This window comes from Zingiber officinale, chromosome 9B (genome assembly GCF_018446385.1).
Source record: "Zingiber officinale cultivar Zhangliang chromosome 9B, Zo_v1.1, whole genome shotgun sequence".
Classification (NCBI taxonomy): domain Eukaryota; kingdom Viridiplantae; phylum Streptophyta; class Magnoliopsida; order Zingiberales; family Zingiberaceae; genus Zingiber; species Zingiber officinale.
The window spans coordinates 32300419-32324657 of NC_056003.1; the positions used below are offsets into that span (position 1 = coordinate 32300419).

Consider the following 24239-nt stretch of genomic DNA (forward strand, 5'->3'; position numbering starts at 1 on the left):
AAGAGCTTCAAAGCCAAGAGTTGGGATCGGTCTGTGGACCGATCCAGCTGTGGCCTGATCGGTCCACAGACCGATCAGAGTACGCACAGAGTTTCTGTGCACTGACTGATCGGTCTGGGGACCGATCAGCGCAGGGCCTGATCGGTCCACAGACCGATCAGGGTTCTAGCCGTTGCAACGCAACGGCTAGTTTCTTCGCTGTTTCTTCTTTCTCTTCTCTTCTGCTACAGAGCTGCTGTTCTGGTGCTTGAGCTTTGTTGAGCTCTTCTTCGCAAGCTTCGCGTGAGCTTCTTCCTTCGGCTGGGACTCCGACTGAGCTGCTGCTGTGGTTGGCGTCTGAGAAGCTGTTGCTTCTTCAACAGTCGACAAGAAGGCAAGGGTTGTTTACATTTGCTGTGTATTTACTTCTTGCTTCTCTTGTATTTGTACTCCTTATCTTGCTGTTGCAAGAAGTAGTTGTGGCGAGGTTTCTCCACCCATAAGGAGCTCATATTTAGCCGGTTCTCCGGGGACTCATCCACCGACGAATTGGTAGGCTTCGTCCACCTTACAGACACGCCGAGGAGTAGGAGTTCATCTCCGAACCTCGTTACATCGGTTGTTTTTCTTCTCCTTAGTTTCTTCCTTGTATTTCCGCTGCGACTAACCCTAACTGTAGGAAGAACGCGAGAATTTAGGGCGACTATTTACATCCCCCTCTTTAGTCGAGTACGAACGATCCCAACACTTGAGAGCTATCAGTAGTTTTTTTTATATATATAATCCAAATATCCAAGCTTCGTCTAACTAATCGTTAATATAAATAGCTTTTCTTGATTCACCTACATAATAAATTCGAAATACAATTTATACACAAACTTCTATAAAATTTGTCTCAGTTAACATTAATTCTTATCACTGTCTATAGGGCAGCTGTTAGTTATTTTGACAGTGCCTTAAATGGTAAAACAAATAAAATAAATCGGTCCATAGAAACCAAACCAAAGTAAATTTGGATACTTTTATATAGGGCCGGATAAGTCACCTCTAAAATTAATCAATGAGTTATCCGTGCCAACTAAAAATAAAGATAAATAAATAAACCAAATTAAACCTTCCTAAAGAGTTGGACGAGTAAAGAGGTAGGATTAATGGCAGCATGTGATTGCCAACTAATCCTTAAATTAATTTGCCCAATTTAGTTTTGTTATGGTCCATGTCACTTCCATTAATTTGGACAAGGAGGTGTCATTAGGGTTAGGACAGGAGTCCTTATCCTTCATGAGGACCGTGCATTTGGTGGACATCGACTCAAAGCTGCTTCTTCCTACCTTAAAATGTGGGTCAACCCGCATGTGGTATGGTGCATGAGCCAACAATGCGAGCCAAAAACACCAATCAATATTTCTATTTGACTTATCCCCTTTTTAGTTAAGAACAAACAGTTTGAATGAAACATATCACTTCTACTAATTTAAAAGGAAAAAAAAAAAATTAACACTCGATCAAAATAAAGAGTGTCATTGAGTAGAATTAACGATCCATAGTCTATTGTTAACACGAACTTACAGTTACTTGCTCCTAGTTTAACAAGCCATGTTGAGGAAGGTGAAACTTATATCCTAATCTAAAGATGATTTAGAGTTTGAACTGAATAACCGAACAATCCTATGGAGATTAGAAAGAAAACCAAACTTAACAATGATAAGAACAAGGCACCATCATGCACAATGAGGATAATAGAATCCATACCAAAGAATTAACAGGCGTACCTTTATTGCCAGATCAATGGAAGCAGCAGGGCACCGCAAGCCAAAAGATAGGATGAACTGCCAAAGTCATTTAATTTGAAAAAAAAAAACAAAACAAAAAAAAGAGTTATGTTTAAAAACTTACTACTACCAAGAACATAAATTCTATGGAGGCTTCCATAGTGTTGTGTTCTCTTTGCCCTTTGCCTTTAGTTTATGCTCAAATTCATTAGAATCATTTATTTTATAGCAACTGATTTAGAAAATTGTACAATATGAATCTAAAATATATCAATTCGGTTTTGTTAGCAATGGTAACCAATTACAATGTCATCAGATAAGTTTTAAGTTCTCACCTCTTTATCAGTGGAGCTGGTGAGGCCTTCTGGATGTTGTCCCTGTGCGAAAGGAACCTGTAATGCTGCATGATCCGAGCCGATCAATCTCGGCTGTCCAAAACGATATGGATGGTTGGCATTTATCTAGTCGGAATCGAATAGTCATCTAGCTGCTGCTGATTGATTAATAGAAATGGCTTGGAATCAAACCCGGATCGAACTAGATGGCTGAAAGAGGACTCTCCAAAGGAAAATTCAACGAGGAGCCGGTCGATAGATTCGTGTGGTGTCAGCTGTTCTTTGCAAAGCCAATGATGTGACAAACCTTGGCGAGAAGAGATGCTGACAACGCTAACTGGCTGGCCATGCACCCTTCCATTCCCCACCACGTTCATGGCTATTTCCTTCACATGCCCCATTCCTTAATCCTTTTCCTTCACTGTTCATGTCTCCTTCACAATCCACACCCTTTCTATTTGATCCACCACCTCAGCGGTCCACTAGGGGCATCATCTGCATGAGGAAACAGACAACTTTTAGCAGTAAAAAAAATCCACGGATCAAATCTTGTAGAGATAAACAAAACGAGTGGCAATGAGAAGAAGGATGCCTTTTCCTGGAAAGCACCCTTGATTGAAGGTACTGAGGAAAGAATTGACCAATATAAACATATTTAGTCAAGTGTAACTAAGACTTGTAAAGTCTTTTATTATGCCAAAATTGTTAAAAAAAAAAAAAAGTTTACCTATTTAATATTGGAGTTAAATCAATATTTAAGAACGTATAAGAGTAACAAAACTGGATGAAGACTGAATCTGAATTTTTGGTCGAATGGACCGGTCTTAATGGCTATGAACATCACATCATTTTCTACAGGTAGTGTAATGATTAGAAATAAAATGAGAAGAATTTTAATGATTCTGAAATTTTAAGGAGCATTTTGAAAAATGAGGTAAACCTAAGGAAGGGTATGGAAATTTTTGGGTTAAATTCATTTTGGCCCTTATGTTTTACGTCCGTATCTATTTAGCCTCCTAAGTTTCTTCAGAACAGAGACATTCCATGGCATCCATTTGAATTAATGAATACCTTCTTGTCTGATCGAGCTTTTTCCAGCGTGCAGCCTCCTCGTCGTAGCAGAAGCGGGAATGGGGAAAGCAGGCAAATGGCTGAGAAGCCTCTTGATGGGGAAGACATCGTCGGACGAGAAGAAAGAGAAGGCCGAGCACTCCCTGCCGCCGTGGCCGCAGCCGGTGGCGGCGGTTCCCAAGGAGAAGAAGCGGTGGAGTTTCCGGAGACCCACACCCACCGGGATCAGCATAAGCATGCCGGGCCACCGCCCGTCAGAGGCTGAGTCAGAACAGAGAAGGCCCTCGCGGTGGCCACGGCCGCCGCTGCGGAGGCTGCTGTTGCCGCGGCGCAGGCTGCAGCCGCGGTGGTGAGACTCACCGCCGGTTCCAACCGGCCAAAGGCCGAGGAACTCGCGGCCATCAGGATTCAATCAACCTTCCGTGGATATCTGGTTCTCCTCTGCTCTTCCCTTTTTGCTATCTGATTCATGCGTCCGATCAATAATTCAGTAACTATAGCCTATAAATTGCCTAATGGAATGAAACAATTAAGAACATAGACATTAGCGCATCATGATTTTGAATTTTTCACAACTAAATTAGTGAAGTTTTAAAGATCTAACAAAGGATACTTTGGTAGGCAGATTGCATTCCAGCATAAATATTACAACTCCATCAAATTAGAACAGTGTTTTTTTCTAAGTATAGACATTAATCGGTGATATGAATATGGTTTATGATGAGCAAACGCATTAGAAGCCGCAACAAACATTATATCGATCTTCGCGTTAGAAGTAAAGGCGCAACGTAGAGCAGAGTCAATGGATCTGCAAAAAGGTTAAAAAAACAGTGAATCAAGTTCCAGTAAGGATTCGACGTACCTACTCAGGGCGAGGGAGGTGTGGATCGAGCTTCTCTTCTGCTCAATCAGGCGGATCAAGCGTGGATCGAGCAGGCAAAGTACAATCCGTTGAAGAGATTGAGGCAGAGCTCGATTTGTTGGAGATCAATTGAAAGGAAAATGATGTGTCGAAAATCTACCTCTTTGCTGGATGTCGATGATCATGAGGTCTCCAACGGTGGTGTTGACCAATCTGCGTGGAGTAACACACATTAAAGGGCACCGATGTGCTCCTCCGACGATCAAGTTCTAGAAAAAAGTGAACTTTAGAACGTAAGGTTGTCCACTACTGACTTGATCTTCGAAGGGACCTTGCAGGATTCCACGGGCGCCATCTAACGTGTTATGTGCAGGTTGACTAGCACCACTATCGGGGATCTCGTCATCGACATCTAGCAAGGAAACAGACTCCTTATCTTGCAGCAGACAAAGAAATAGTCAACTTCCCTGGTTTTAAGTTATTTTCTGTGAAACATATAGGGAATATAGATGACCTTAGGTGAAAAGGAATCTTAAAATCTTACGTAAAAGAATTGCAAACATAGATGATCTTAGGTGAAAATTATTCTGGTAGGAGAGAATTGTTCAAGGGATCTTGGTATAATCTTACCCTTTTTTTTTCTTTAGGCAAGGAAAGCTCTATGTGCATTGAGAGGCTTGGTGAAGCTGCAAGCTCTAGTGAGAGGCCACTTGATCCGAAAGCAAGCTGCTGCTGCTCTTCGATGCATGCAGGCTCTTGTCACAGCTCAAGAGCGAGCTCGACTGCAAAGGATCCAAATGGCAGAAGATTCTCCGATCATCCAGCAGCGTAAATCCATCCACAGGAGATCACCACAGCATCCGAGATGGCGACAGTCACACTCAAGTCCAATTCATGTTCTAGTAACAGATGAAGACATTGAAAAGTTGCAGTACAGCTTCATGGACAGAAATGCAGAGGAGGACATCAAGATTGTGGAGATGGATCTTGGGGTGTCGAGAGGCAGCACAAAGAGTAGAAACAGCTACTCGGTCACACAGAGCGAAACAAAACAGAATGAACTCTCAGGATACTATGGCCATGCCGGCACACCTTCGAGGGTCGATCAGTACCCAGAGTTCTCACCTTGCTCTAGAGCTTATAGTGAACACTTTGAGGACTTTGCATTTGCGAAAACACAAAGTAGTCCACATTACTTGTCCTCTATTTCAGTACCTGATGCAACAACACATCCTTATGACTGCCCCTTCTTTCCTAACTACATGGCCAACACTGAATCTTCAAGAGCAAAGGTAAGATCTCAGAGTGCGCCGCGGCAGCGAACGGATACTATTGAGCGGCAAATGAGCAGGCGGAGACCGTCGGTGGAAGGAAGGAACATTCCTAGAAGTATGAAGATGCAACGATCGTCCTCCCATGTCGGTATGATGGCCAGCGGGTACCAGTATCCTTGGTCTATCAAGTTAGATAAGTCCAACATGTCATTTAAAGACAGCGAATGTGGTTCAACAAGCACAGTGCTTACAAACACCAACTACTGAAGATCACCGGTGGGAATTGAGGTACAAATTCCTAAAATAGGCAAACAATCTCTTTGTCGTAAAATGTGTCTAATATGCCAAAATGTTGTGCTTTCAGGTTAACAGAAATAAGCATGACTAGCTATTCTAACAGGAGTATGCAGCAAATGAAGCTGGAAGCCATGCAAATCTGGTATCTGACTTTCAATGTACAATTGCCATTGTCCTTGAAGTGTAAATGTGAGTTTGTATGATCTATATTGTTCATGCTATTTCTGCTTAAAGTGGACTTTAAATGTGTTGTAATCATGATTTGGTTAAGGGAAAACAAGTACAATTTCGCCCCTATTTGAACCAATTTGTGTTGTCATCAAGACCTTGAATGCGAGATGGAAAAAAAAGCTAAGAAATTTTCTAAAGACACTATTCAGTCTACTTTGCAGAGGGAATTAAGAAAACAGTGACAAAGTCACTTGAAGAGGAAGAAGATAACTAAAAAATATTTTGAGGAGAAAACAGGGAACAAAAGGAAATACAACTTTACAGTAAACAGTGAACAATAAAGGACCCTAACAAGGCACTTTAGATCTCAGTTTGCAGAACATGCCATGAAATTTGTATCTCTTATTTTGTTTCCACCTGCAGGTTATTCACGTTACTATATAAAATGTTAATATATTATGTAGGTTTCAGGTGTAGATTGATAAGAAAAATGAATTTTATAAGAGTAGTTGTATAGGTATTGTATGACCAAAGAAATCTCATAAATCCTTCAAATGGTTTGAGTTGAAACTCAGAAGAATTTACCATCCAATACCCTCCAGATACTCTAGGACATGTAATATCATCCATGCACTTTATCATCATTATAAAATCACGTGTCCCAGTTGTTGGAGATTGGATACATCAAGTTTATCCCTCTATTAAGTTCCATGAAAAGACTATATCACTAATCATTTTCAAATCAATTGAAGCACTTGTGAATTCATTTTACTGACCTTCAAGGAATCTAGAAACTGTATATTACCAAAATATGAAAGAACTTAAAGAAATTAGGGGAAGGCATATCAGTCAATCATTTTTCTTCATCAATGACATTAAAGGGCAATTTGGTGTACGAAGCTCCCGCTATGCGGGGTCCCGGAGAAGGATCCATTGTACGCAGCCTTATCCTATTTTTTTTTACAAGAGGCTGTTTCCAGGATTCGAACCTGTGATCTTTTGGTCACATGGCAACAATTTTATCGTTGCGCCAAGACTCCCCTTCCAATCCAATTCCAGTCCTAGCAAATCAAATAGACACAATAAAGTCATTCATCAGATCAGGAAGTGAAGCACCAAGCTTCCCAGAGCATTTTAAAATCTATAATAACAACACTATGAATTGTATAGGAAATGGCAAGCATATATCAATCAATTAGAAATACACAGTAGTGAATATACAATTTCAAAATTAGAACCCCCTTTTTTTCTTTCCTAATAAAGCCCTGCACCCCCACACACACAAAAAAACAGTGGATTCTAAAATAAATAGCTTTCACTCTCCCACACATACAAATCAACAATATACTAGGCATTGTAGGAAATGCCAAGAGTTGAAAACACAGTTACTTCTCAAAACCTAGAACAAAGGACTAATAACCTAAATAGTGATTTCCTACAGCACAAGATAGCCAGTGTATTTGAAAATCTATAACAACATACAATTCACTTTCGGAAATGCCAAGCATAAATGATTGGGAACCCACAGAAACAAATAATTTGCTTGTCAAAAACGCTAAAACGATTTTAGATTCCAGTACCTATAATAAAGTAAATCGATTTGCCACCAGAAAAACCTAAATAGCTGATTGAAAACAGAGCAAGAGCATACTAAGCACTGTAGAATGTCACTCATATAACAATTAAAAACAGAGTAGTGAATAATCTACTTCTCAAAACCGTAGAACGACGACAGTTCCAAAAGTTTTTGAGAAAAGAAAACGATCTGCTTCAGGATAACATAAATAAAGATTACCTTTGAGGATCTTCTCGATTCGGGAGATAACGGCATATGCATCAGAATGGCGGAGTTCTTCTGGCGTTCGCAGAGAGGAGAGAGGAAGGGGAAGCATGAAGCGGGAAATGGGAAGGAGAACATGTAACGGATCGGACCGGCTCATGGACCTACTTTATTGGGCCTTTAAATGATTTATATACGAAAATTTCCGGAACATTTTATCAAATTACACCTTATATAGTTACCAAATTATTGGGCTAGCACATGAGATGTTGCCACACATGAGATGTTGCCACCAATGAAGTCTGGGGTTTGAATCTCGGCAAAGCCGAGGTAAATGCCTCCCTTATGTGCTAGTCACTATTCCAAAGGCTAGTAGCCACCCGTGATTGGATTAGCGGGGGGAGGGGGGGGGGGGGGGGGGGGGCGCTGGGACGAACGTATTGACATTTTTATCACCAAATTAAGCTCCTACCACAAATGTTTTACTTAATTTGCCCCAAATTGATCTTCTTGTCAAAATATCTTCGAAATCTTAAAAAAGTTAAAATAGATTTCCTTTTTAAAATTTTTATTAAAATACAAAATGATATTAGAACATATTTTTCAATTTTAAAAGATATTTACATGAGTTATATTATACGAAGTTAAATGTTTAGATATGAAATAAACACACTAATAAAATATAAAAAATCCTCTGGATGAGAATGTTATCATGAATATGTGAAAAATAAAAATATTAAAAAGAAAATTGATGTTACACTTATTGAAGATAATATTATTAAAAAAAATTAAATAGAAGGGTGGATCCAAGAATGAATGTTATCATGAATATGTGAAAAATAAAATATTAAAAAGAAAATTTACGCTTATTGAAGGTAATATTATTAAAAAAAATTAAATAGAAGGGATGGATCCAAGAATGAAAGGTGGGCTGGCTGATCTTGAGATGGTCTAATTCGTCAAGAGATCCGAGTTCACTTTATGCGAGCATATTTTCATCTCGCTTTTTTTTCTATAATATACTAAATTTTAAATTTTTATTGAATAATTTTTTTATTATTTATAAAATTGCTAAATTATTTTATAGGTAATGATATATAATTCGTAGACTGTGAGCATGAGCGCGGTGCAAGGTCATGCTCAAGCATCTCACACAGGACCTCAATCAAAAGCTACTTGCTTCCAACATAGATGTAACTCGTAATAGTACATTGACATGGAGGACACGTCGATCTGGTCATTGCAGCCCAACCGAGGGCAACCATGTCGACAACTATGCATCCGAGGGAGAGGGCCTGGCGACAAAGGGGCTTGGCGACGAAGGGAGTGGTCATGACCATGAGTGACCACGAGTGGAGGCTTATACGTAAGACAGTGGGAGCGAGATGACACATGTGGAAGAAAATAAAAAGAAAAGAGAAGAGAGAATATATTTTCTTAAAAATTCTCCAACTTTAAATCGACTAAACCGACTTGACCCAATTAAATTTATTTTAGTCATAACTTAGTCAAATCAAGTCTAAATTAATCCAGATTTGGGCTAACATATTTTTTATCTCTATACCTACCCAATGAATTTTATCTGATCCCAATCCAACTTTAATTCAGCACCTTCATTTCATATTTGGTTTGTATTGATCAAAATTTATATAGATAATAATAATAAAAAAGGTGGATTATATCCTTAGATAGTCATGCACATGCATCCGTCCACGTGAAGGAAGGAGAATATCATAAGAAGTTATAGGATAGATGTATGTGAGAGGGGGAGGGAGTGAATCATGTGATTTTAAAAATTTATTCTTTATTAGGTTTTGAAACAAGTGTACAACGGAATTTAAAGAAGACAGAACGAAGTAAAAAAAAATACGTGATCGATTACTTGGTTTGGAGCATTCGTCGACTTTTACTCCAAGACCCACGATCCCTCGGATCGTATCAATGGGAAATTCACTAAAAACATATTCCGGAACCCCTGGAAAAAGGAATTGAGTACAAGAACAAAGTAAAGAACAGTGTAACAACGTGCATTGCCCTAGTAACAAAATAAACAACTTAAACTAAATTGTTACCCACACAAGATTATCAAAGTTGAGTGTTTAGGTGTTGGTGTCAGTCTGCTGATAGCAGTCGGATGAAATAGAACAGTAGCGTGGCAACAACATAACATATTTTACGTAGTCGAAGTAGTAGAAAGATCGTTGAAACTTGTATATGAGCTATGTTATTGATGCTGCTCATGACTTTCTTTTAAAGCTCATTAGAGGTGCCTCCAATGGCTCTGAGGTGCCTCGTTTGAGGCTTATCAAATCGGCAATGACCATAGAATATCCGCGCAAAGTCCACAACTTATGTGCGCGAAGGCACCTCCAATAGATGCGTGAGGGCGCCTCTAACCCGTGCTCGAGGGCACCTCCAACACTTGCGTGAGGGCGCCTCCAGCTTGTGCGCGAGGGCACCTCCAATTTGTCCAGGACACCTCCAGCACTGTTCATCCAAGGCTTAAAATGTATTTCACCCCTGTAAAATGTGTTAGTTCAAATAATAAATTATACTTTGCAAAATAGAGTTAACACAATTAAATATAAGATTTATGAATTAGATCATATCTTTCCAAGACCATGATCTAGTCGTGGTCTTAGCTTAGATTTCCAAAATAGCTCTAAATTAGACCAACGCCTATAGTCCTATCAAAGCTCGTCCTCATTGGATCACTGTCCTCTAATTCCAGTGACTTGCCTCACTTACTATTTGTAGTCACTTGACTTACCTTTTAATCCACCAGGTCTTCTTGTTAGATGTTAGGTCCCCAGACCTAATTGGACTTCAGCCAGCTGTTAGGTCCCACAGACCCCAGCTGGGCTTCCTGTAAGATATTATGTCACACATGTAGGATCGGTGCAGCCGAGAGAAGGGGGGGGTGAATCTTGATTTTAGACATCAGTAAAGGGAATTAAATAAATAATTTTACCCTTAGTATTTAATGTATTAAAAAAAGAATTTAAGTATCTTCACTTCATATTCAATAATTGGTTGATTTATTTATTAAATACAATATGTGATTAATATTTAAGAATAAATAATTATGAAAAATTTTTAAAAATAATTTTAATGAATGATATTAGATTAGAATTTAATATCTAATATTTAATTATTATTCATTAATTTAAATTCCAAGCTTTGGCTATATGTGATTTTTTCTTTTTTTAAATTTTTTTTTCAAGTTTTAAAATTGAAAAATTTTAGTAGGATCGGTTCAATAATTTTTTTTTATTAATCATGCGAATAAATTAAGAGGTGCTCATAAATAGAATGCCAATATTTTTATACCCTATTTAAACATATAAATTTGCTATTTTTATTTTTTTGTCAGCAATTGTTTTTCTTACTACATTTTCAAAAAAAAAAGTTTGATGACATTTTATATTTGTTTATCACCTCGTTTGATCACTAAGTTTGTGATTTTTAATTTGTTAGTAAAACAAATCCTGGATTTTAATTGGGGCATGTGCTAGTTTAATTGGATGGATGCTTAATATTAGTCCCACATCCTTTATTTTTGAAGTAAATGAAGCTTTTATTATTGCAGCGGTAGCAAAGTTAAGCATGATCATACTTGAACAAGATATGTTCTATAGGCTCGTACAATTGTATCCTTGAGCCTAAAGGAGATAGGCAACCACTTTGGTTGATGACAAGATTTTGCTGGGGTGGTCTCGAGATTGTCTGACAGACATCAATATTTTTATTTTATTTTTTTTGTGTCTGGTTTAATAAGCTTACGTTTTCTAAATTTGTCCTCATATAATAATTAAATAGTAAAGGGCATTTGATTCAGATTTGTAAATTGGAATAACAATGACTTTAATTATATGATCAATAAGAATAAGAATTATATTATGAGTGTTTTGTTTAAATCGACGTTAGTAATAGGAATTAAATAAATTTTAAATTTTATCCTTAGTAGTTAATGTATTAAAAAAATAATTTGTGTATATTCACTTCATATTCAATAATTGATTGATTTAATTATCAAATATGATATTTGATCATTATTTATGAATAAATAATTATGAAAAATTTTTAAAAATAATTTTAATGAATGATTTTAGATTAGAATTTAATATCTAATATTTAATTATTATTTATTAATTTAAATTTCTAGCCAATCCTACTTTCCAAGCTATCAGCTATACGTGATTTTGTTTATTTTTTTGAAATATTTTTTCCAAGTTTTAAAATTGAATAATTTTAGCGGTCCGATAAAACTTTTTATTAATCATGTGAATAAATTAAGAGGCACTCATGAATAGGACGCCACTATTTTTACACCCTATTTAAACATATAAATTTGCTATTTTTATTCTTTTGACAACTATATTTTATCTTAATACATTTTTTTAAAAAAAGTTTGATGACATTTTATAATTTGTTTATCACCTCGTTTGATGATTGAGTTTGTGATTTTTAATTTGTTAGTAAAAAAATTCTTGGATTTTAATTGGGGTACGCGCCAGTTTAATTGGATGGACACTTAATATTAGTCCCACATCCGTTATTTTTGAAGTAGATGAAGCTTTTATTATTGCAGCGGCAGCAAAGTCAAGAATGACCTTACTTGAATAGGATATGTTCTATAGGCTCGTACAACTGTATCCTCGAGTGTAAAGGAGACATGCAACCACTCTGGTTGATGACGTAAGATCACGAGATCAGAGCATGATTAACGGTTCTGGTCCCTTGGGATTCCTAGCTGTAGAGGATTGTTCCTGTTGGTGTAGTTAACACTAACGATTTAACTCAGGTTTTGATGAATGATAAAGTAGGTTAAGTTAGTTGACAGGTTGATCGGACGTCTGGTAGGTAAGTGAAGGTAAGTCACTGGAGGGGAGTGACAGCGAGAACGCCTTCCCGGGAAGGGAACATTAGGCGTCGATCCAACTTAGATCCATTTCGAAAATATAAGTTGAGATCGTGATTAGATTCTGATCTCGAGGAGATGGAATCTAATTAATACTCTGTTAAGTTGAGATCGTGATTAGATTCCGATCTCGAGGAGATGGAATCTAATTAATACTCTGTTTGTTTATTATAACTATGCTAACACCTTATTTTGCAGGGTAATATATATTATTTGCATTTTGCCTTGGACTAACTCTTTCTTGTAGGAGAAGGACTTTCTAGAGAAGAGTGGTTCAGGCGCCCGAAAGGGATCCGGACACCTGGAATACAAGTTTTATCCCCATCAGTGCTTCGCCACGTGGAGTTTCATGGTTGGCTTGGCTACGTCACACTCCAGGCACCCGGAAGGGATCCGAGCGCCCGGAGCATCCTATATAAGGAGGATGCATCCTGGAGCAAAGAACAACAAACAACAAGATCTTCCAACACTTGCTCTGCCGTGCTGTGCTCCTGCAACGTTGCAAAGCTCCTCCGACAATGCGCTTCTTTTTCATTCATTATTGTTGTCGGTATTTTTCCTTTAAAGCAATTGTAATTTCACTTGTAATGTAAAATACCGAAAAAAGGACGAATAACCATAAGGGATTTTTCTAGAATTTTTAGAAATTTTTCGAAAAATTTTTAGAGCTCGTATGACTTAGGTTACAGGGATAAATATTGGGTCGGGAAAGCCTGTTTAGGCTATCCCGTTTTAACGAGGAAAAGTTGAATTTTTTCCTTTTCCTTTCTTTTTTCCTTTATTCCTTTTCCTTCGTTTCTTTCTCCTCCGCCGCGACACCGAACCCGTGCCCTAGCCTCGCGACGTTGTTTCCTCCCTTTCCTAATCGGTGCCACACTCGACGGTTACTTCGTCGCGATTAAAGCCGAGATAGAGGGATTTTCTTGCATCTCCTTCTTCTCCTCTTCCTCCCCGACTCTCTTCCTCGCGATTCCTCTCTTCACGACCGGGGATCCTCTCTTTATCTTCTTGCTGTTGCCGACACAGATTGATCTTGGAGTGTGGAGGAGGGAAGCCCTTTGAGTTTCCGGCCTCCTTCAAATCTCCGGTTCTTTCTTCTCTTCGGTCATCACTGCCCAAATTGCTTTCGTCGGAGAGAAATCAGGGCTATTGGCATCGGATTTGTCCAGCGACGACGATGAGGGTGAGGTAACAACCCTTGTCTTCACTGTTTTTGTTGAATCCTCTTCTCTGTTCACCTATCCTCTATTCTTGATCCTCATTTTTCTTCGCGGTTGATTTAGATCACAGATTTGTGACGTTGGGGATTAGTGAGGTGTGCTTGGGCTGTCGGGCAGAGACTAGAAGGGTTGTAGCTTGATCAGTGACCTACTGCTTGATCTGATTGATATCAGTGAGGTAAGATTAAGTTGTAAGATAGATTGTTGCTTGATTTGTGATCCCCACTTATTAATCTAAACCTGATTTGATCAGAGGGAAGGATTTCAGCAGGGAAATTTTGTTCCGTGGGGTGATCTTGGTTCCGGCAGCAACAACCATCTTGTTCCAGCAGTAAACAACCCTTCACCAGCAGAAATCATCAAGCACGACTGTGAATAAGGCTGTGAATTGAGGTAAGGAGTAGGGATTTAGTTACATGTTGTGGATAATGGATCTTTGTGGTAGATCATGGTGTAATTTGATCATTTAGTAGTTGATTGTGCTTAGATTTATTTGTTTAGATTAATCTAATGGGATGATTAGGGTTAAGGCAAATAACCCTAGTCAACTGTTGGATTTATTTTAGGTTTGAATTATTAATCTAATGGGTTGATTGGGGATTAGGTAACTAACCCTAATTAACTGTTGGATTTAATTTAGGTAGGTTGAGGTTTATGGTTTAGGGGGTTTTCCTAAATTATTTTTAAGGATTTTATTTAGCTATTCATTTGAGTTGTAGCTAAATAAAAATGTATATATATTGGTGACACAGGACTTTGACGTGAGACGAGCATCTCGACGTCGGATTTGGATCGGATTGGACCTTTCTATTAGAGGCGGGTACATTGACTTATCTTTTAGATAATGTCTTGTTGATATGCTTAGTAGATTTTAACAAGTAGTAATAATTATGTTTATATCTGCATCGGTATGCCACTATTTGTTTCTGAGCATGTTTTGTTTGTTACCTGTTTAGCATTCACGCCCTTGGTTATTATTTATGTTATAGAGGTAGTGACATACCATGCTATGTGATATACTGGACTAGTCATTTACCATATTTGACCTATGTACCTAGATCGGTTTATTTGATCCATTTATTTTTGATACATGTTTTATGGAGGTAGATATGGTCAGGATTTACATGCTTAGTGTCATGCACCATCTCGCATGATTGCATGCTGTGCGATAGTCAGCTCCATTATTGTTGAGCACATCGCCAGTTACATGGATCTACATACACAACCACTCATGGTTAGTGGTTTTTATTCAGGCAGGGTGTGCTGCAGCAGATTGCTCTGTTTGGCTCCGTTGGTGCGCTCATGGATAGTAGGACTCAGCGTGGTAGCCGGCAGGGATCCCTCATCTGGATTGTCTCAGGGAGATGAGAGCATTGCACTCCCCCACTTATGATTTGGGGTAGGAGGATAGGTATACTCCGATAACATCCCGCCCACTCGGTCACTCATCAGGAGCAGTGACGACAGAGTGCACGACTGTCATAACTCTACCCACTCATTCTCACCATTGTGTGTGAGATGACTGACTAGAGTCAGGGGTGACCAGGACATGTCATTGGCATCATATGCATGATGCATTTATTGCTTGTGTTTGCTGCACTTTGTTTGCTGCATATTGGATGGATGTATATGATTGACATGCATACAACGACATGTATTTTCGGTCTGACGACCTTGTTATCCTGATAGGAAGTCCTGGTGAGTACAGTTTCTCCCTTATCTTCAGTTGTGCATTGTTTCATTACTTCTAGAGATTGTACACATATTTATTATTTACTATACATGTCAACTAGGTATCCACTGAGTGTTGGACTCACCCCCCATTATTATTTACTATACATGTCAACTAGTTATTATTTACTATACATGTCAACTAGGTATCCGCTGAGTGTTGGACTCACCCCCCGTTATTATCATTTTAGGTTGAGGTTGTCTAGAGGAGTTCCAGTCGCTAGTTCCCCCTTCAGGTTGCGAGGATTTCCGTTTTGGATCTTCTTTTTGGTTTCTTATTATGTTATCGTCTACGTTTTCAGACTTGTACCTTTTGGCACTTGGATCTTGTATGATCCCTTATTATCGATGAGTTTTCGTTTGGATGTATGCTGGTGATTTAAGTTTTATGGGTGTAGTTGAGCAGGATATAAGATTTGAGTTTTATGGGTGTAGTTGAGTAAGATATTTGAGATGTTTTCCTTATCATTCCTTATGTTTGATTTTTACTATTAAACTATGTGGGTGCTTGCTTAATATTTATTATTATTATTCCGACCGTGTTGGTCGAGGTATATGTGGCCCTGAGGGTATTGTAGGAAGTTTCATATTGTCACTCGTACAGGGGAGATGCTGCCGAAATTTCTTCTGGCAGGGACTACCTGGGGCATGACAATATTTTTGGTATCAGAGCCAAGTTATACGATACTTGCTTTTCGTTTTGGATTTTGAGTTAATTTGATACCAATATTTTTGGTATTAGAGCAGGTTTGCGATACCTGTTTTACATGTTTCAGATATTTGTGTTCTGAATTTTCGAGTTAATCTGATACCAACCGGAAAGGTCGTTGGGCGTGAGAGCATGCTCAATTATAACTCGCACTGAGGCGAGAGTCTGGGACACCGACCGGGAAGGTTGTTGGGTGTGACAGCATGCTCACTTATAACCCGCACTAAGGCGAGAGTCTGGGACACCGACCGGGAAGGTCGTTAACAACATGCTCACTTATAACTCGCGCTGGGGCGAGAGTTTGGGACACCGACCGGGAAGGTCGTTGGGTGCGAGAGCATGTTCACTTATAACTCACGCTGGGGTGAGGGTCTGGGACACCGACTGGGAAGGTCGTTGGGCATGAGAGCATGCTCAATTATAACTCGCACTGAGGTGAGAGTCTGGGACACCGACCGGGAAGGTCGTTGGCCATGAGAGCATGCTCACTTATAACTCGCGCTAGGGTGAGAGTCTGGGACACCGGCCGGGAAGGTCGTTGGGCGTGAGAGCATGCTCACTTATAACTCGCACTGAGATGAGAGTCTGGGACACCTACGAAGAAGGTCATTGGGCGTGAGTGTTGGTTGATACTCGAAATATCGTACCAGTTCCCCTGTAAAAATTTTTTGTACAAGTTCTGAATCATTCCTAACAACCTATTGTGTTCTTTAGAAATTAAATTAGGAATCGCAAGCGGAACTTAACATTATTGATTCCAAATTTAACTTATCTGTTCTTAGAGATTTAGACTTGGATCGCAAACGATGCTTAACATTATTAATCTAAGTCCACCCATGTTACAAAGTTGATTAAATATTTATTTCTAAAATTGGCTTCCAGGTTAAACATGGCGAGACACTAGGCCTTCTTAGTTATAGGATCATCCAACACTTCCTTGACAAAGCCTTTTAAAGAAATTCAATATTCAATCTCCTTATAGTAATCTTAGGTTTAACCAAAAAGAATAATCGAATCACAAGATCAAAAAAGAAAAGAAAAGAACACAAAACTCGAATCACAAATTTGAAACCTAGAATCATATACCTCTCGTGTTTGGTATTTCAAAATTCATACAAAGAAAACTAGTATGATGCGGAATAGAATTACTAGTTATACCTTTCTTTGTAAACAACAACCTCTTGATCTTCTATCGTATTCCTTTTCTTATCTCGGACGTTGTGTGGGCAACGATCTACCGAGATGAGAACCACCAAGACTCCTTCCTTCTTGCAAGTTTCGGCCACCAACCTTCAAGCTCCAAGGGATGCAAGAGCAAAGCCTCCTTTATCTCCTTCTTCTCCTAGCAAGAACCGGCCACCAACAAGAACTCCAAGAGAGGGATGCACCGACCACTAAAGAAGAAGAGAAGAGGAGAAGAATAGGGCCGACCACACCAAGGAAAAGAGGAGGGGAATACTAGAAGATATGTTGTGAGGTGAGGCACCTCTACCCCCTCTTTTATATTCCTTGGTCTTGGCATATAAGGAAATTTAATCATAATTAAAATTCCCTTATTCTCCTTGCCATTTATTAATAAGGAAAATTTAATTAAAAATTCCTTTTAGCCCTTTACATGACTGGCCACCTCATGTGCTCCAAATAAGGCAAGTTTTAAACACAAAATTAAAACTTCCTTATTTGTTTCCAGAAATTTTTAAACTAAAATTTCTCTAATAATTTTTCCCTTCATGGTTGGTTATAAAAGGAAATTTTATAAATTAAAATCTCTATATTAAAACACGTGGATGATTTCCAAAAAGGAAAGTTTTCTTTAAAATTAAAATCTTTCTCTCAATCTACAAATAAGGAAAGATATCAAATCTTTTCTTAATCTTTTGTAGAAACTATAATAGGAAAGATTTAATTTTAAAACTCTCTTTTAAATTATGAAGATGGTTACAAAAAAGGAAAGTTTTATAAAAATTAAAACATTCCTTTTAACTACAAATAAGGAAAGATATCAAACCTTTCACTTAATCTTTTGTAGAAAGTTATAAAAGGAAAGATTTAAATTTTTAACTCTCTTTTAAAATCATGATATCCACATAAGAAAAGATTTTAAAAAATAAAATCCTTTTATTTTATATGGCCGACCACACCAAACTTGGGCTCCAAGCTATGGTCGGCCACCCTACTTGGCTCAAGCCTTTGGCTTGACCGGCCCAAGCTTGGGTTCCAAGCTTGCTTGGCCGGCCACCTAAGGGTGGGTAGGAAGTGGGTATTTGGTGGATATAATTCTCTCTATATAAGAGGCTACGATATGGACCGAGAGGAGGAATTGGTTTTGGTCTCCCGATGAAATTAAGCTTCCCGTGTTCGCCCCGAACACCTAACTTAATTTCATCAATAATAATTCATACCACTAAAGAATTATTATTGAACTACTGCACCAATCTTAAATTACATTTTGGGCTCCTTCTTATTATGAGTGTGTTAATCTCCCTGTGTTTAAGATGTCGAATGTCCACTAATTAAATAAGTTACTGACAACTCTCTTTAATTAATATCTTAATCCAAGAGTAGTACCACTCAACCTTATCGTCATGCTGGACTAAGTCCACCTGCAGGATTTACATGACAATTCTTATGAGCTCCCCTTGGGGACATTATCAACCTAGATTACTAGGACACAGTTTCCTTCTATAATCAACAACACACACTATAAATAATATCATTTTCCAACTTATCAGACCTCTTGATTTATCGAGCTAAATCTCACCCTTTAATAAGTCAAAGAAATAAATACTAAGTACACGTGCTTATTATTATATCAGGATTAAGAGCACACACTTCCATAATAACAAAGGTCTTGTTCTTTTATTAAGTCAGTATAAAAAGAACTTACCTTAAACGGTCCTGCTCAATACACTCAGAGTGTACTAGTGTAATTTTATAGTTAAGATAAACTAATACCAAATTATACTACGACTATTCCAATGGTTTGTTCCTTTCCATCTTAGTCGTGAGCGACTGTTTATAATTTATAAGGAATTGATAACATGATTTTCTGTGTGTGACACCACACACCATGTTATCTACAATATAATTAATTGAACAACTACACTTATCATATAAATGTAGACATTTGACTAATGTGATTTTTTATTTATAAAATAAATGTTTATACAAAAGCTAGGATTTTAGTATACACTCTAACAGTGAGAGCATGCTCACTTATAACTCGCGCTGGGGCGAGAGTCTGGGACACCGACTGGGAAGGTCGTTAGGCGTGAGAGCATGCTCACTTATAACTTGCGTTGGGGCGAGAGACTGGTACACCGACCGAGAAGGTCGTTGGGCGTGAGAGCATGCTCACTTATAACTCGCACTGAGGTGAGAGTCTGGGACACCGACCGGGAAGGTCGTTGGGCGTGAAAGCATGCTCACATATAACTCACGCTGGGGCGAGAGTCTGGGTCACCGATTGAGAAGGTCGTTGGGCGTGAGAGCATGCTCACTTATAACTCGCACTGAGGCAAGAGTCTGGGACACCGACCGGGAAGGTTGTTGGGCGTGAGAGTAAGCTCACTTATAACTCGCACTGAAACTAGAGTCTGGGACACCGACCGAGAAGGTCGTTGGGTGTGAGAGCATGCTCACTTATAACTCGTACTGAGGCGAGAGTCTGGGACACCGACCGGGAAGGTCATTGGGCATGAGAGCATGCTCACTTATAACTCGTACTGAGGCGAGAGTCTGGGATACCGACCGGGAAGGTTGTTGGGTGTGAGAGCATGCTCACTTATAACTCATGCTGAGGCGAGAGTCTGGGACACCGACCGGGAAGGTCGTTGGGCGTGAGAGCATGCTCACTTATAATTTACACTGAGGTGAGAGTCTAGGACATCCACCGGGAAGGTCATTGGGCGTGAGAGCATGCTCACTTATAACTCGCGCTGGGGCGAGAGTCTAGGACACCGACCGGGAAGGTCGTTGGGCGTGAGAGCATGCTCACTTATAACTCACGCCGGGGCGAGAGTCTGGGACACCGACCGGGAAGGTCGTTGGGCGTGAGAGCATGCTCACTTATAACTCGCACTGAGGCAAGAGTCTGGGACACTGATCGAGAAGGTCGTTGGGCGTGAGAGCATGCTCACTTATAACTCGCGTTGGGGCGAGAGTCTGGGACACTGACCGGGAAGGTCGTTGGGCGTGAGAGCATGCTCACTTATAACTCGCACTGAGGCGAGAGTCTGGGACACCGACCGAGAAGGTTGTTGGGCGTGAGAGCATACTCACTTATAACTCGCGCTGGGGTGAGAGTATAGGACATCGATCCGGAAGGTTTCAAGGAACCTGACCGGGAAGGATCCTAGAAATCCGCGTCGATACTTCGCCCAGGAATGAGCTGCTATGAATATCTTGAAGATCTTTTTCTGGAATCACAAAGTGCCTTGTATAAGACTTAAGAGAAAATAAGAAATATTTAAAGCTCACTTTGGTTTCGAGACGACAATGAGAAATGGAGGTGTAGAATTCGAATTAGCACTTCCCGCCGCCCTCCTCACCATTTCCCGAGATACCCGCATGGCCATCTCAGTCTTTGAGGTATGGTCCTCCAGAAGTGGGGCGCTTCCGTACGCATATCCCCCTTTATGATATCTTTGTCACGTCCATCATTAATACACTTCCTAGAGGAATGCCACGTACCCCCTGTCTTTATTGCTTACTTCTCATGAAAAGCCCCTTTTGTTCACCCCTCCCGATATCTGTAACCCTTTTTGATCTGACGACGATCATACGCCTTACCCAGAAAGATACCCAACTCATTTTTCGATACCTCTTAGGATTTTTGACTTATAAACTCTAAAGGCTGTCCGCCGTCACCTTCTCACCATTTCGAGCGCTTTCGACTCTTCACCTTCTTCTTGTTTTCCCCTAAGTCTTCCCTCTTACTTGCCTTTTGTGAGTGCTTCTTCTTTTCGTCTTCATCCTCCCTAGTTTCTTCATGGCTGAAGGTAAGGAGATGCCCTGGTATTTGTATTACATTTCGGACTTAGACAGCAGCAACTTGTTCCATATCTATGCTAGTCTACACCTCACCGAAGATTACCAACTATGACCTCCCAGGCCCGATGAACACCCTTTTTCTCCTCCCGAAGGTTTTGTAACTTTTTTCAAAGACCAACTCTTAGGAGGTCTTCGCTTTCCTATTCACCCATTTTTCTCTTCATTGAGCCAGTATTTTGGTATCCTACTTTCTTAGTTTGCTCCCAATGCATTTCGTGTTGTCTGCGGAATAGTCATCCTCTGTCGTGTCTACCAAATTCCTTTAACTGTCCAGCTTTTCCACCACTTTTATTCTTTCAAACGATCCGAGCCCGGCGTGTTTATGGTACAATCTCGGGTCGGGTGTAAATTCTTCTCTGACATGCTCTCCTCCAATAAGGGTTGGAAATCTCGCTTCTTCTTCATTAGGCTGCCCGAGTCGGTGCCCTGGCCGACCAAATGGCGTTCCAACCTTCCTCGACCACCTTTTGAACTACCCGATCATAGGCACCAACCCATCTGCCATGCAGCTTCAGAGAAACTGAATGGAGTACGCCTTCTCCTATCCATAATATTGTCAGAAGGCTTTTTACATCTTTTTGGGCTTAGCCCGATCTCCGCGGCTATAAGAGCTCCATTTGGTAAGACTTTGTTTTCCCTTCCGCTAGTCTTCGCTAACTGAGGTATTTCCTTCTTGCTTTGTAGAGGCTGCTATGTTTCGGGCCTACTCGGTTGACTTGACCAAGATGCCCAGTGATATTTTGAAGGCAATGGGCGAATAAGTTGCAAAAGGCCTCGCCGTTCCCTCAACAACTCCCTCAAATGAAATAACGGAGGAGCCGACAGAGTCCTCCACCCAACTCCTTTTCGAAGCTGCCATCCCTGAGGCTGGCTCTATACCCCTAGAACCGATCGAGGAGGAGCAAACTCCTTCTCCTTCTCCAGACCAGCGCTTGCGCCTGCAGCGCAAATGGAAAAGGGTCATGCCTTCGGTTCAATCCTCTCCACTTCCTCCTCTTGGGCGGACTTCCTCCAAAACCCTCAAGATCCCGACTAAAATGACTAAAACCCTCGTCTAGGGGTCTCCTCTTGTAGCGAAAGTCCCAACGCCTACTCACATCCGGGTCTTAGTCCCCGAGCAGGTCAGCTCCTCTGCTGGAGACCAGCCCGGGAATTCTACGACCCCTTCTATTCCTCCTGTCGCTACCTCCCCCTCAGCTTCTCGCCCCAAAGAACAACCCAGGTGGAATAAATACAACTTCTCAGCTTCCTAGAGCCTGCCCTCTGCAGCTGGATTGGATTCAGCAGATGCCGGTGATACCTCTCCCATCCGCGGCTAGGTTCAACTGTATGGGGCCTTAGCCACCTCCCGGCGGTCGACCAATGAGCAATTCTGGGGAGGCTCCCTGTTGGAAGGGATAGACCTGGTTTCTCATCACATACTATCAGTGAGTCTTCCTTTTCCTGGTCTGACTATCAGAAATTAATTCTGACCCTCCTTTTTATGCCGAGCAAACCTACTCCATGGGCTTAAGCTTGACCTAAGTTGCCACAGATCTGCTGCGGGAGAACGAGTCGCTGAAGGCTCGTGTTCAAGAATTGGAGCTGCCACTAACTCCTCGTAATCCGCTTGACCCTCTGACTTCGGATGAACCTCTACATTCCTGTCTTCATACGGTCGGGGAGTCCACTCAGTCTGCTAGGAAACTAGCTTAGGTATCCTCAGAAAAGATAAAGAAACTACAAGCGGCTCTATAGACTAGCGAATCTAAACTGAACATAGAGGGGTAGCGTCGTCACCAACTTTCGACTGAGCTGGACGAGAGAGAATCAGAGCTAGCCACTCTCTCTCTACAGATCTAAAGGCGCTTCAGGAGTCTTATAAGGTCCTGCAGAAAGACCTGGGAGTTGCCCAAGTAGACCTAGTTGTAAGTACCGACCGAGAAAAGACTCTCAAGGCTCAGTGGGACATTGACCAAGACACCATCAAGTCCCTCCAAGCGGATCTTCTCAAGGCCCATGAGGCTGCTTCCTAGTGCAAATAAGAGATGACCCTGGTGCGGGCAGATGCAGATACAGTTAAGGGGGAACTAACTGCTTACCGAGCAGGAGAGACTGACCGCCTGAAGGCGTACAGTCTCACCTATGTTACATCCCCTCTTTTTGGAAATAAAGTGGGTGCCCTGATTGATGTGATGATATGTTATGGCGGCGTGAGCACTGTTCGTTAATTGTTTGAACAAGGGTTCCTGCGCTCTGCTCCCCCGGATAACTTCTTGAATCGGAGGCACCTTATGGAGGAGCTGCCTACTAAAGCTTTCCCCTCCTTCAAAGATGATAACTTTGAATTTTCTCTCGTACCTATACCATGAATTGTGTTTGGATGCTAAAGCCTCCTTTTGAATGTACCTTTATTAATGTTTATTCTACGCTTGCTCCTACCTTGTCTCTCGCTTGAGGCTTTGCCGTAACCTTGCTAATATTCCGATCAATGCCACAGACCTAGCCTTCTAACCACGTGCTCCAAGCTTGACTGTGACATCGTTAATATCCCAATCCATAATACAACAAACTTGGATCTCTTCCTACTTTTGTATCTGTTTCCTGGTCTGTTCTTCAGTACAGTCTATTCTTCGATTTTGCTTGTTGATGTCCCGACCTGTACTACAAACCTGTCCTTCTAACTACGTCCGCCTTTTCCTGGTCTGTTCTTTAGTCTGGCTATTAAAAGGTGAAAGCACACATATGCAGATTTCCGAGAGACTCGACTGTAGCTGCGTTCCTTCCCCAGGTCACCATCCCTCATGATTACCCTCGTACACTGCACCATTTACTTTTTCTGACACCTTCCTCTAGCTTCGTTTTCTGTGATGAATGTTGATCCCATGGCTCCTTTTACTCGGATAACTTGAACCTCCTTTATCGCAAGCCGTTGTATGGTGGTTGACCATAATGGCCTCATGAGTATCAACTATAAATATACCTCCCACTCCATCCCTTGGAACTTTTTCACCTGCCTCCTCCTTCTGTTCTCGCGCTCTGCTCCATCTTGCCTTTCGCTTCCTCTTGCCCTCTGCCTCATACTT

General features: G+C 40.5%; 1 protein-coding gene and 1 non-coding gene across 2 annotated transcripts; both read left to right on the forward strand.

Annotated features, from left to right (window-relative positions):
* The first annotated feature begins 3216 nt into the window (after positions 1-3216).
* Positions 3217-5887, forward strand: LOC122022915 (protein IQ-DOMAIN 19-like). The gene is made up of 4 exons (XM_042581021.1): positions 3217-3350; positions 3428-3590; positions 4667-5581; positions 5658-5887. The coding sequence occupies exons 1-3, from the start codon at positions 3217-3219 to the stop codon at positions 5558-5560; spliced, it is 1191 nt and encodes a 396-aa protein (XP_042436955.1). The 3' UTR covers positions 5561-5581; positions 5658-5887.
* A 6262-nt stretch (positions 5888-12149) lies between these two features.
* Positions 12150-12361, forward strand: LOC122026011. Its single transcript, XR_006123994.1, has one exon. It is a non-coding gene; the product is annotated as a small nucleolar RNA U3 (small nucleolar RNA).
* Positions 12362-24239: the final 11878 nt, after the last annotated feature.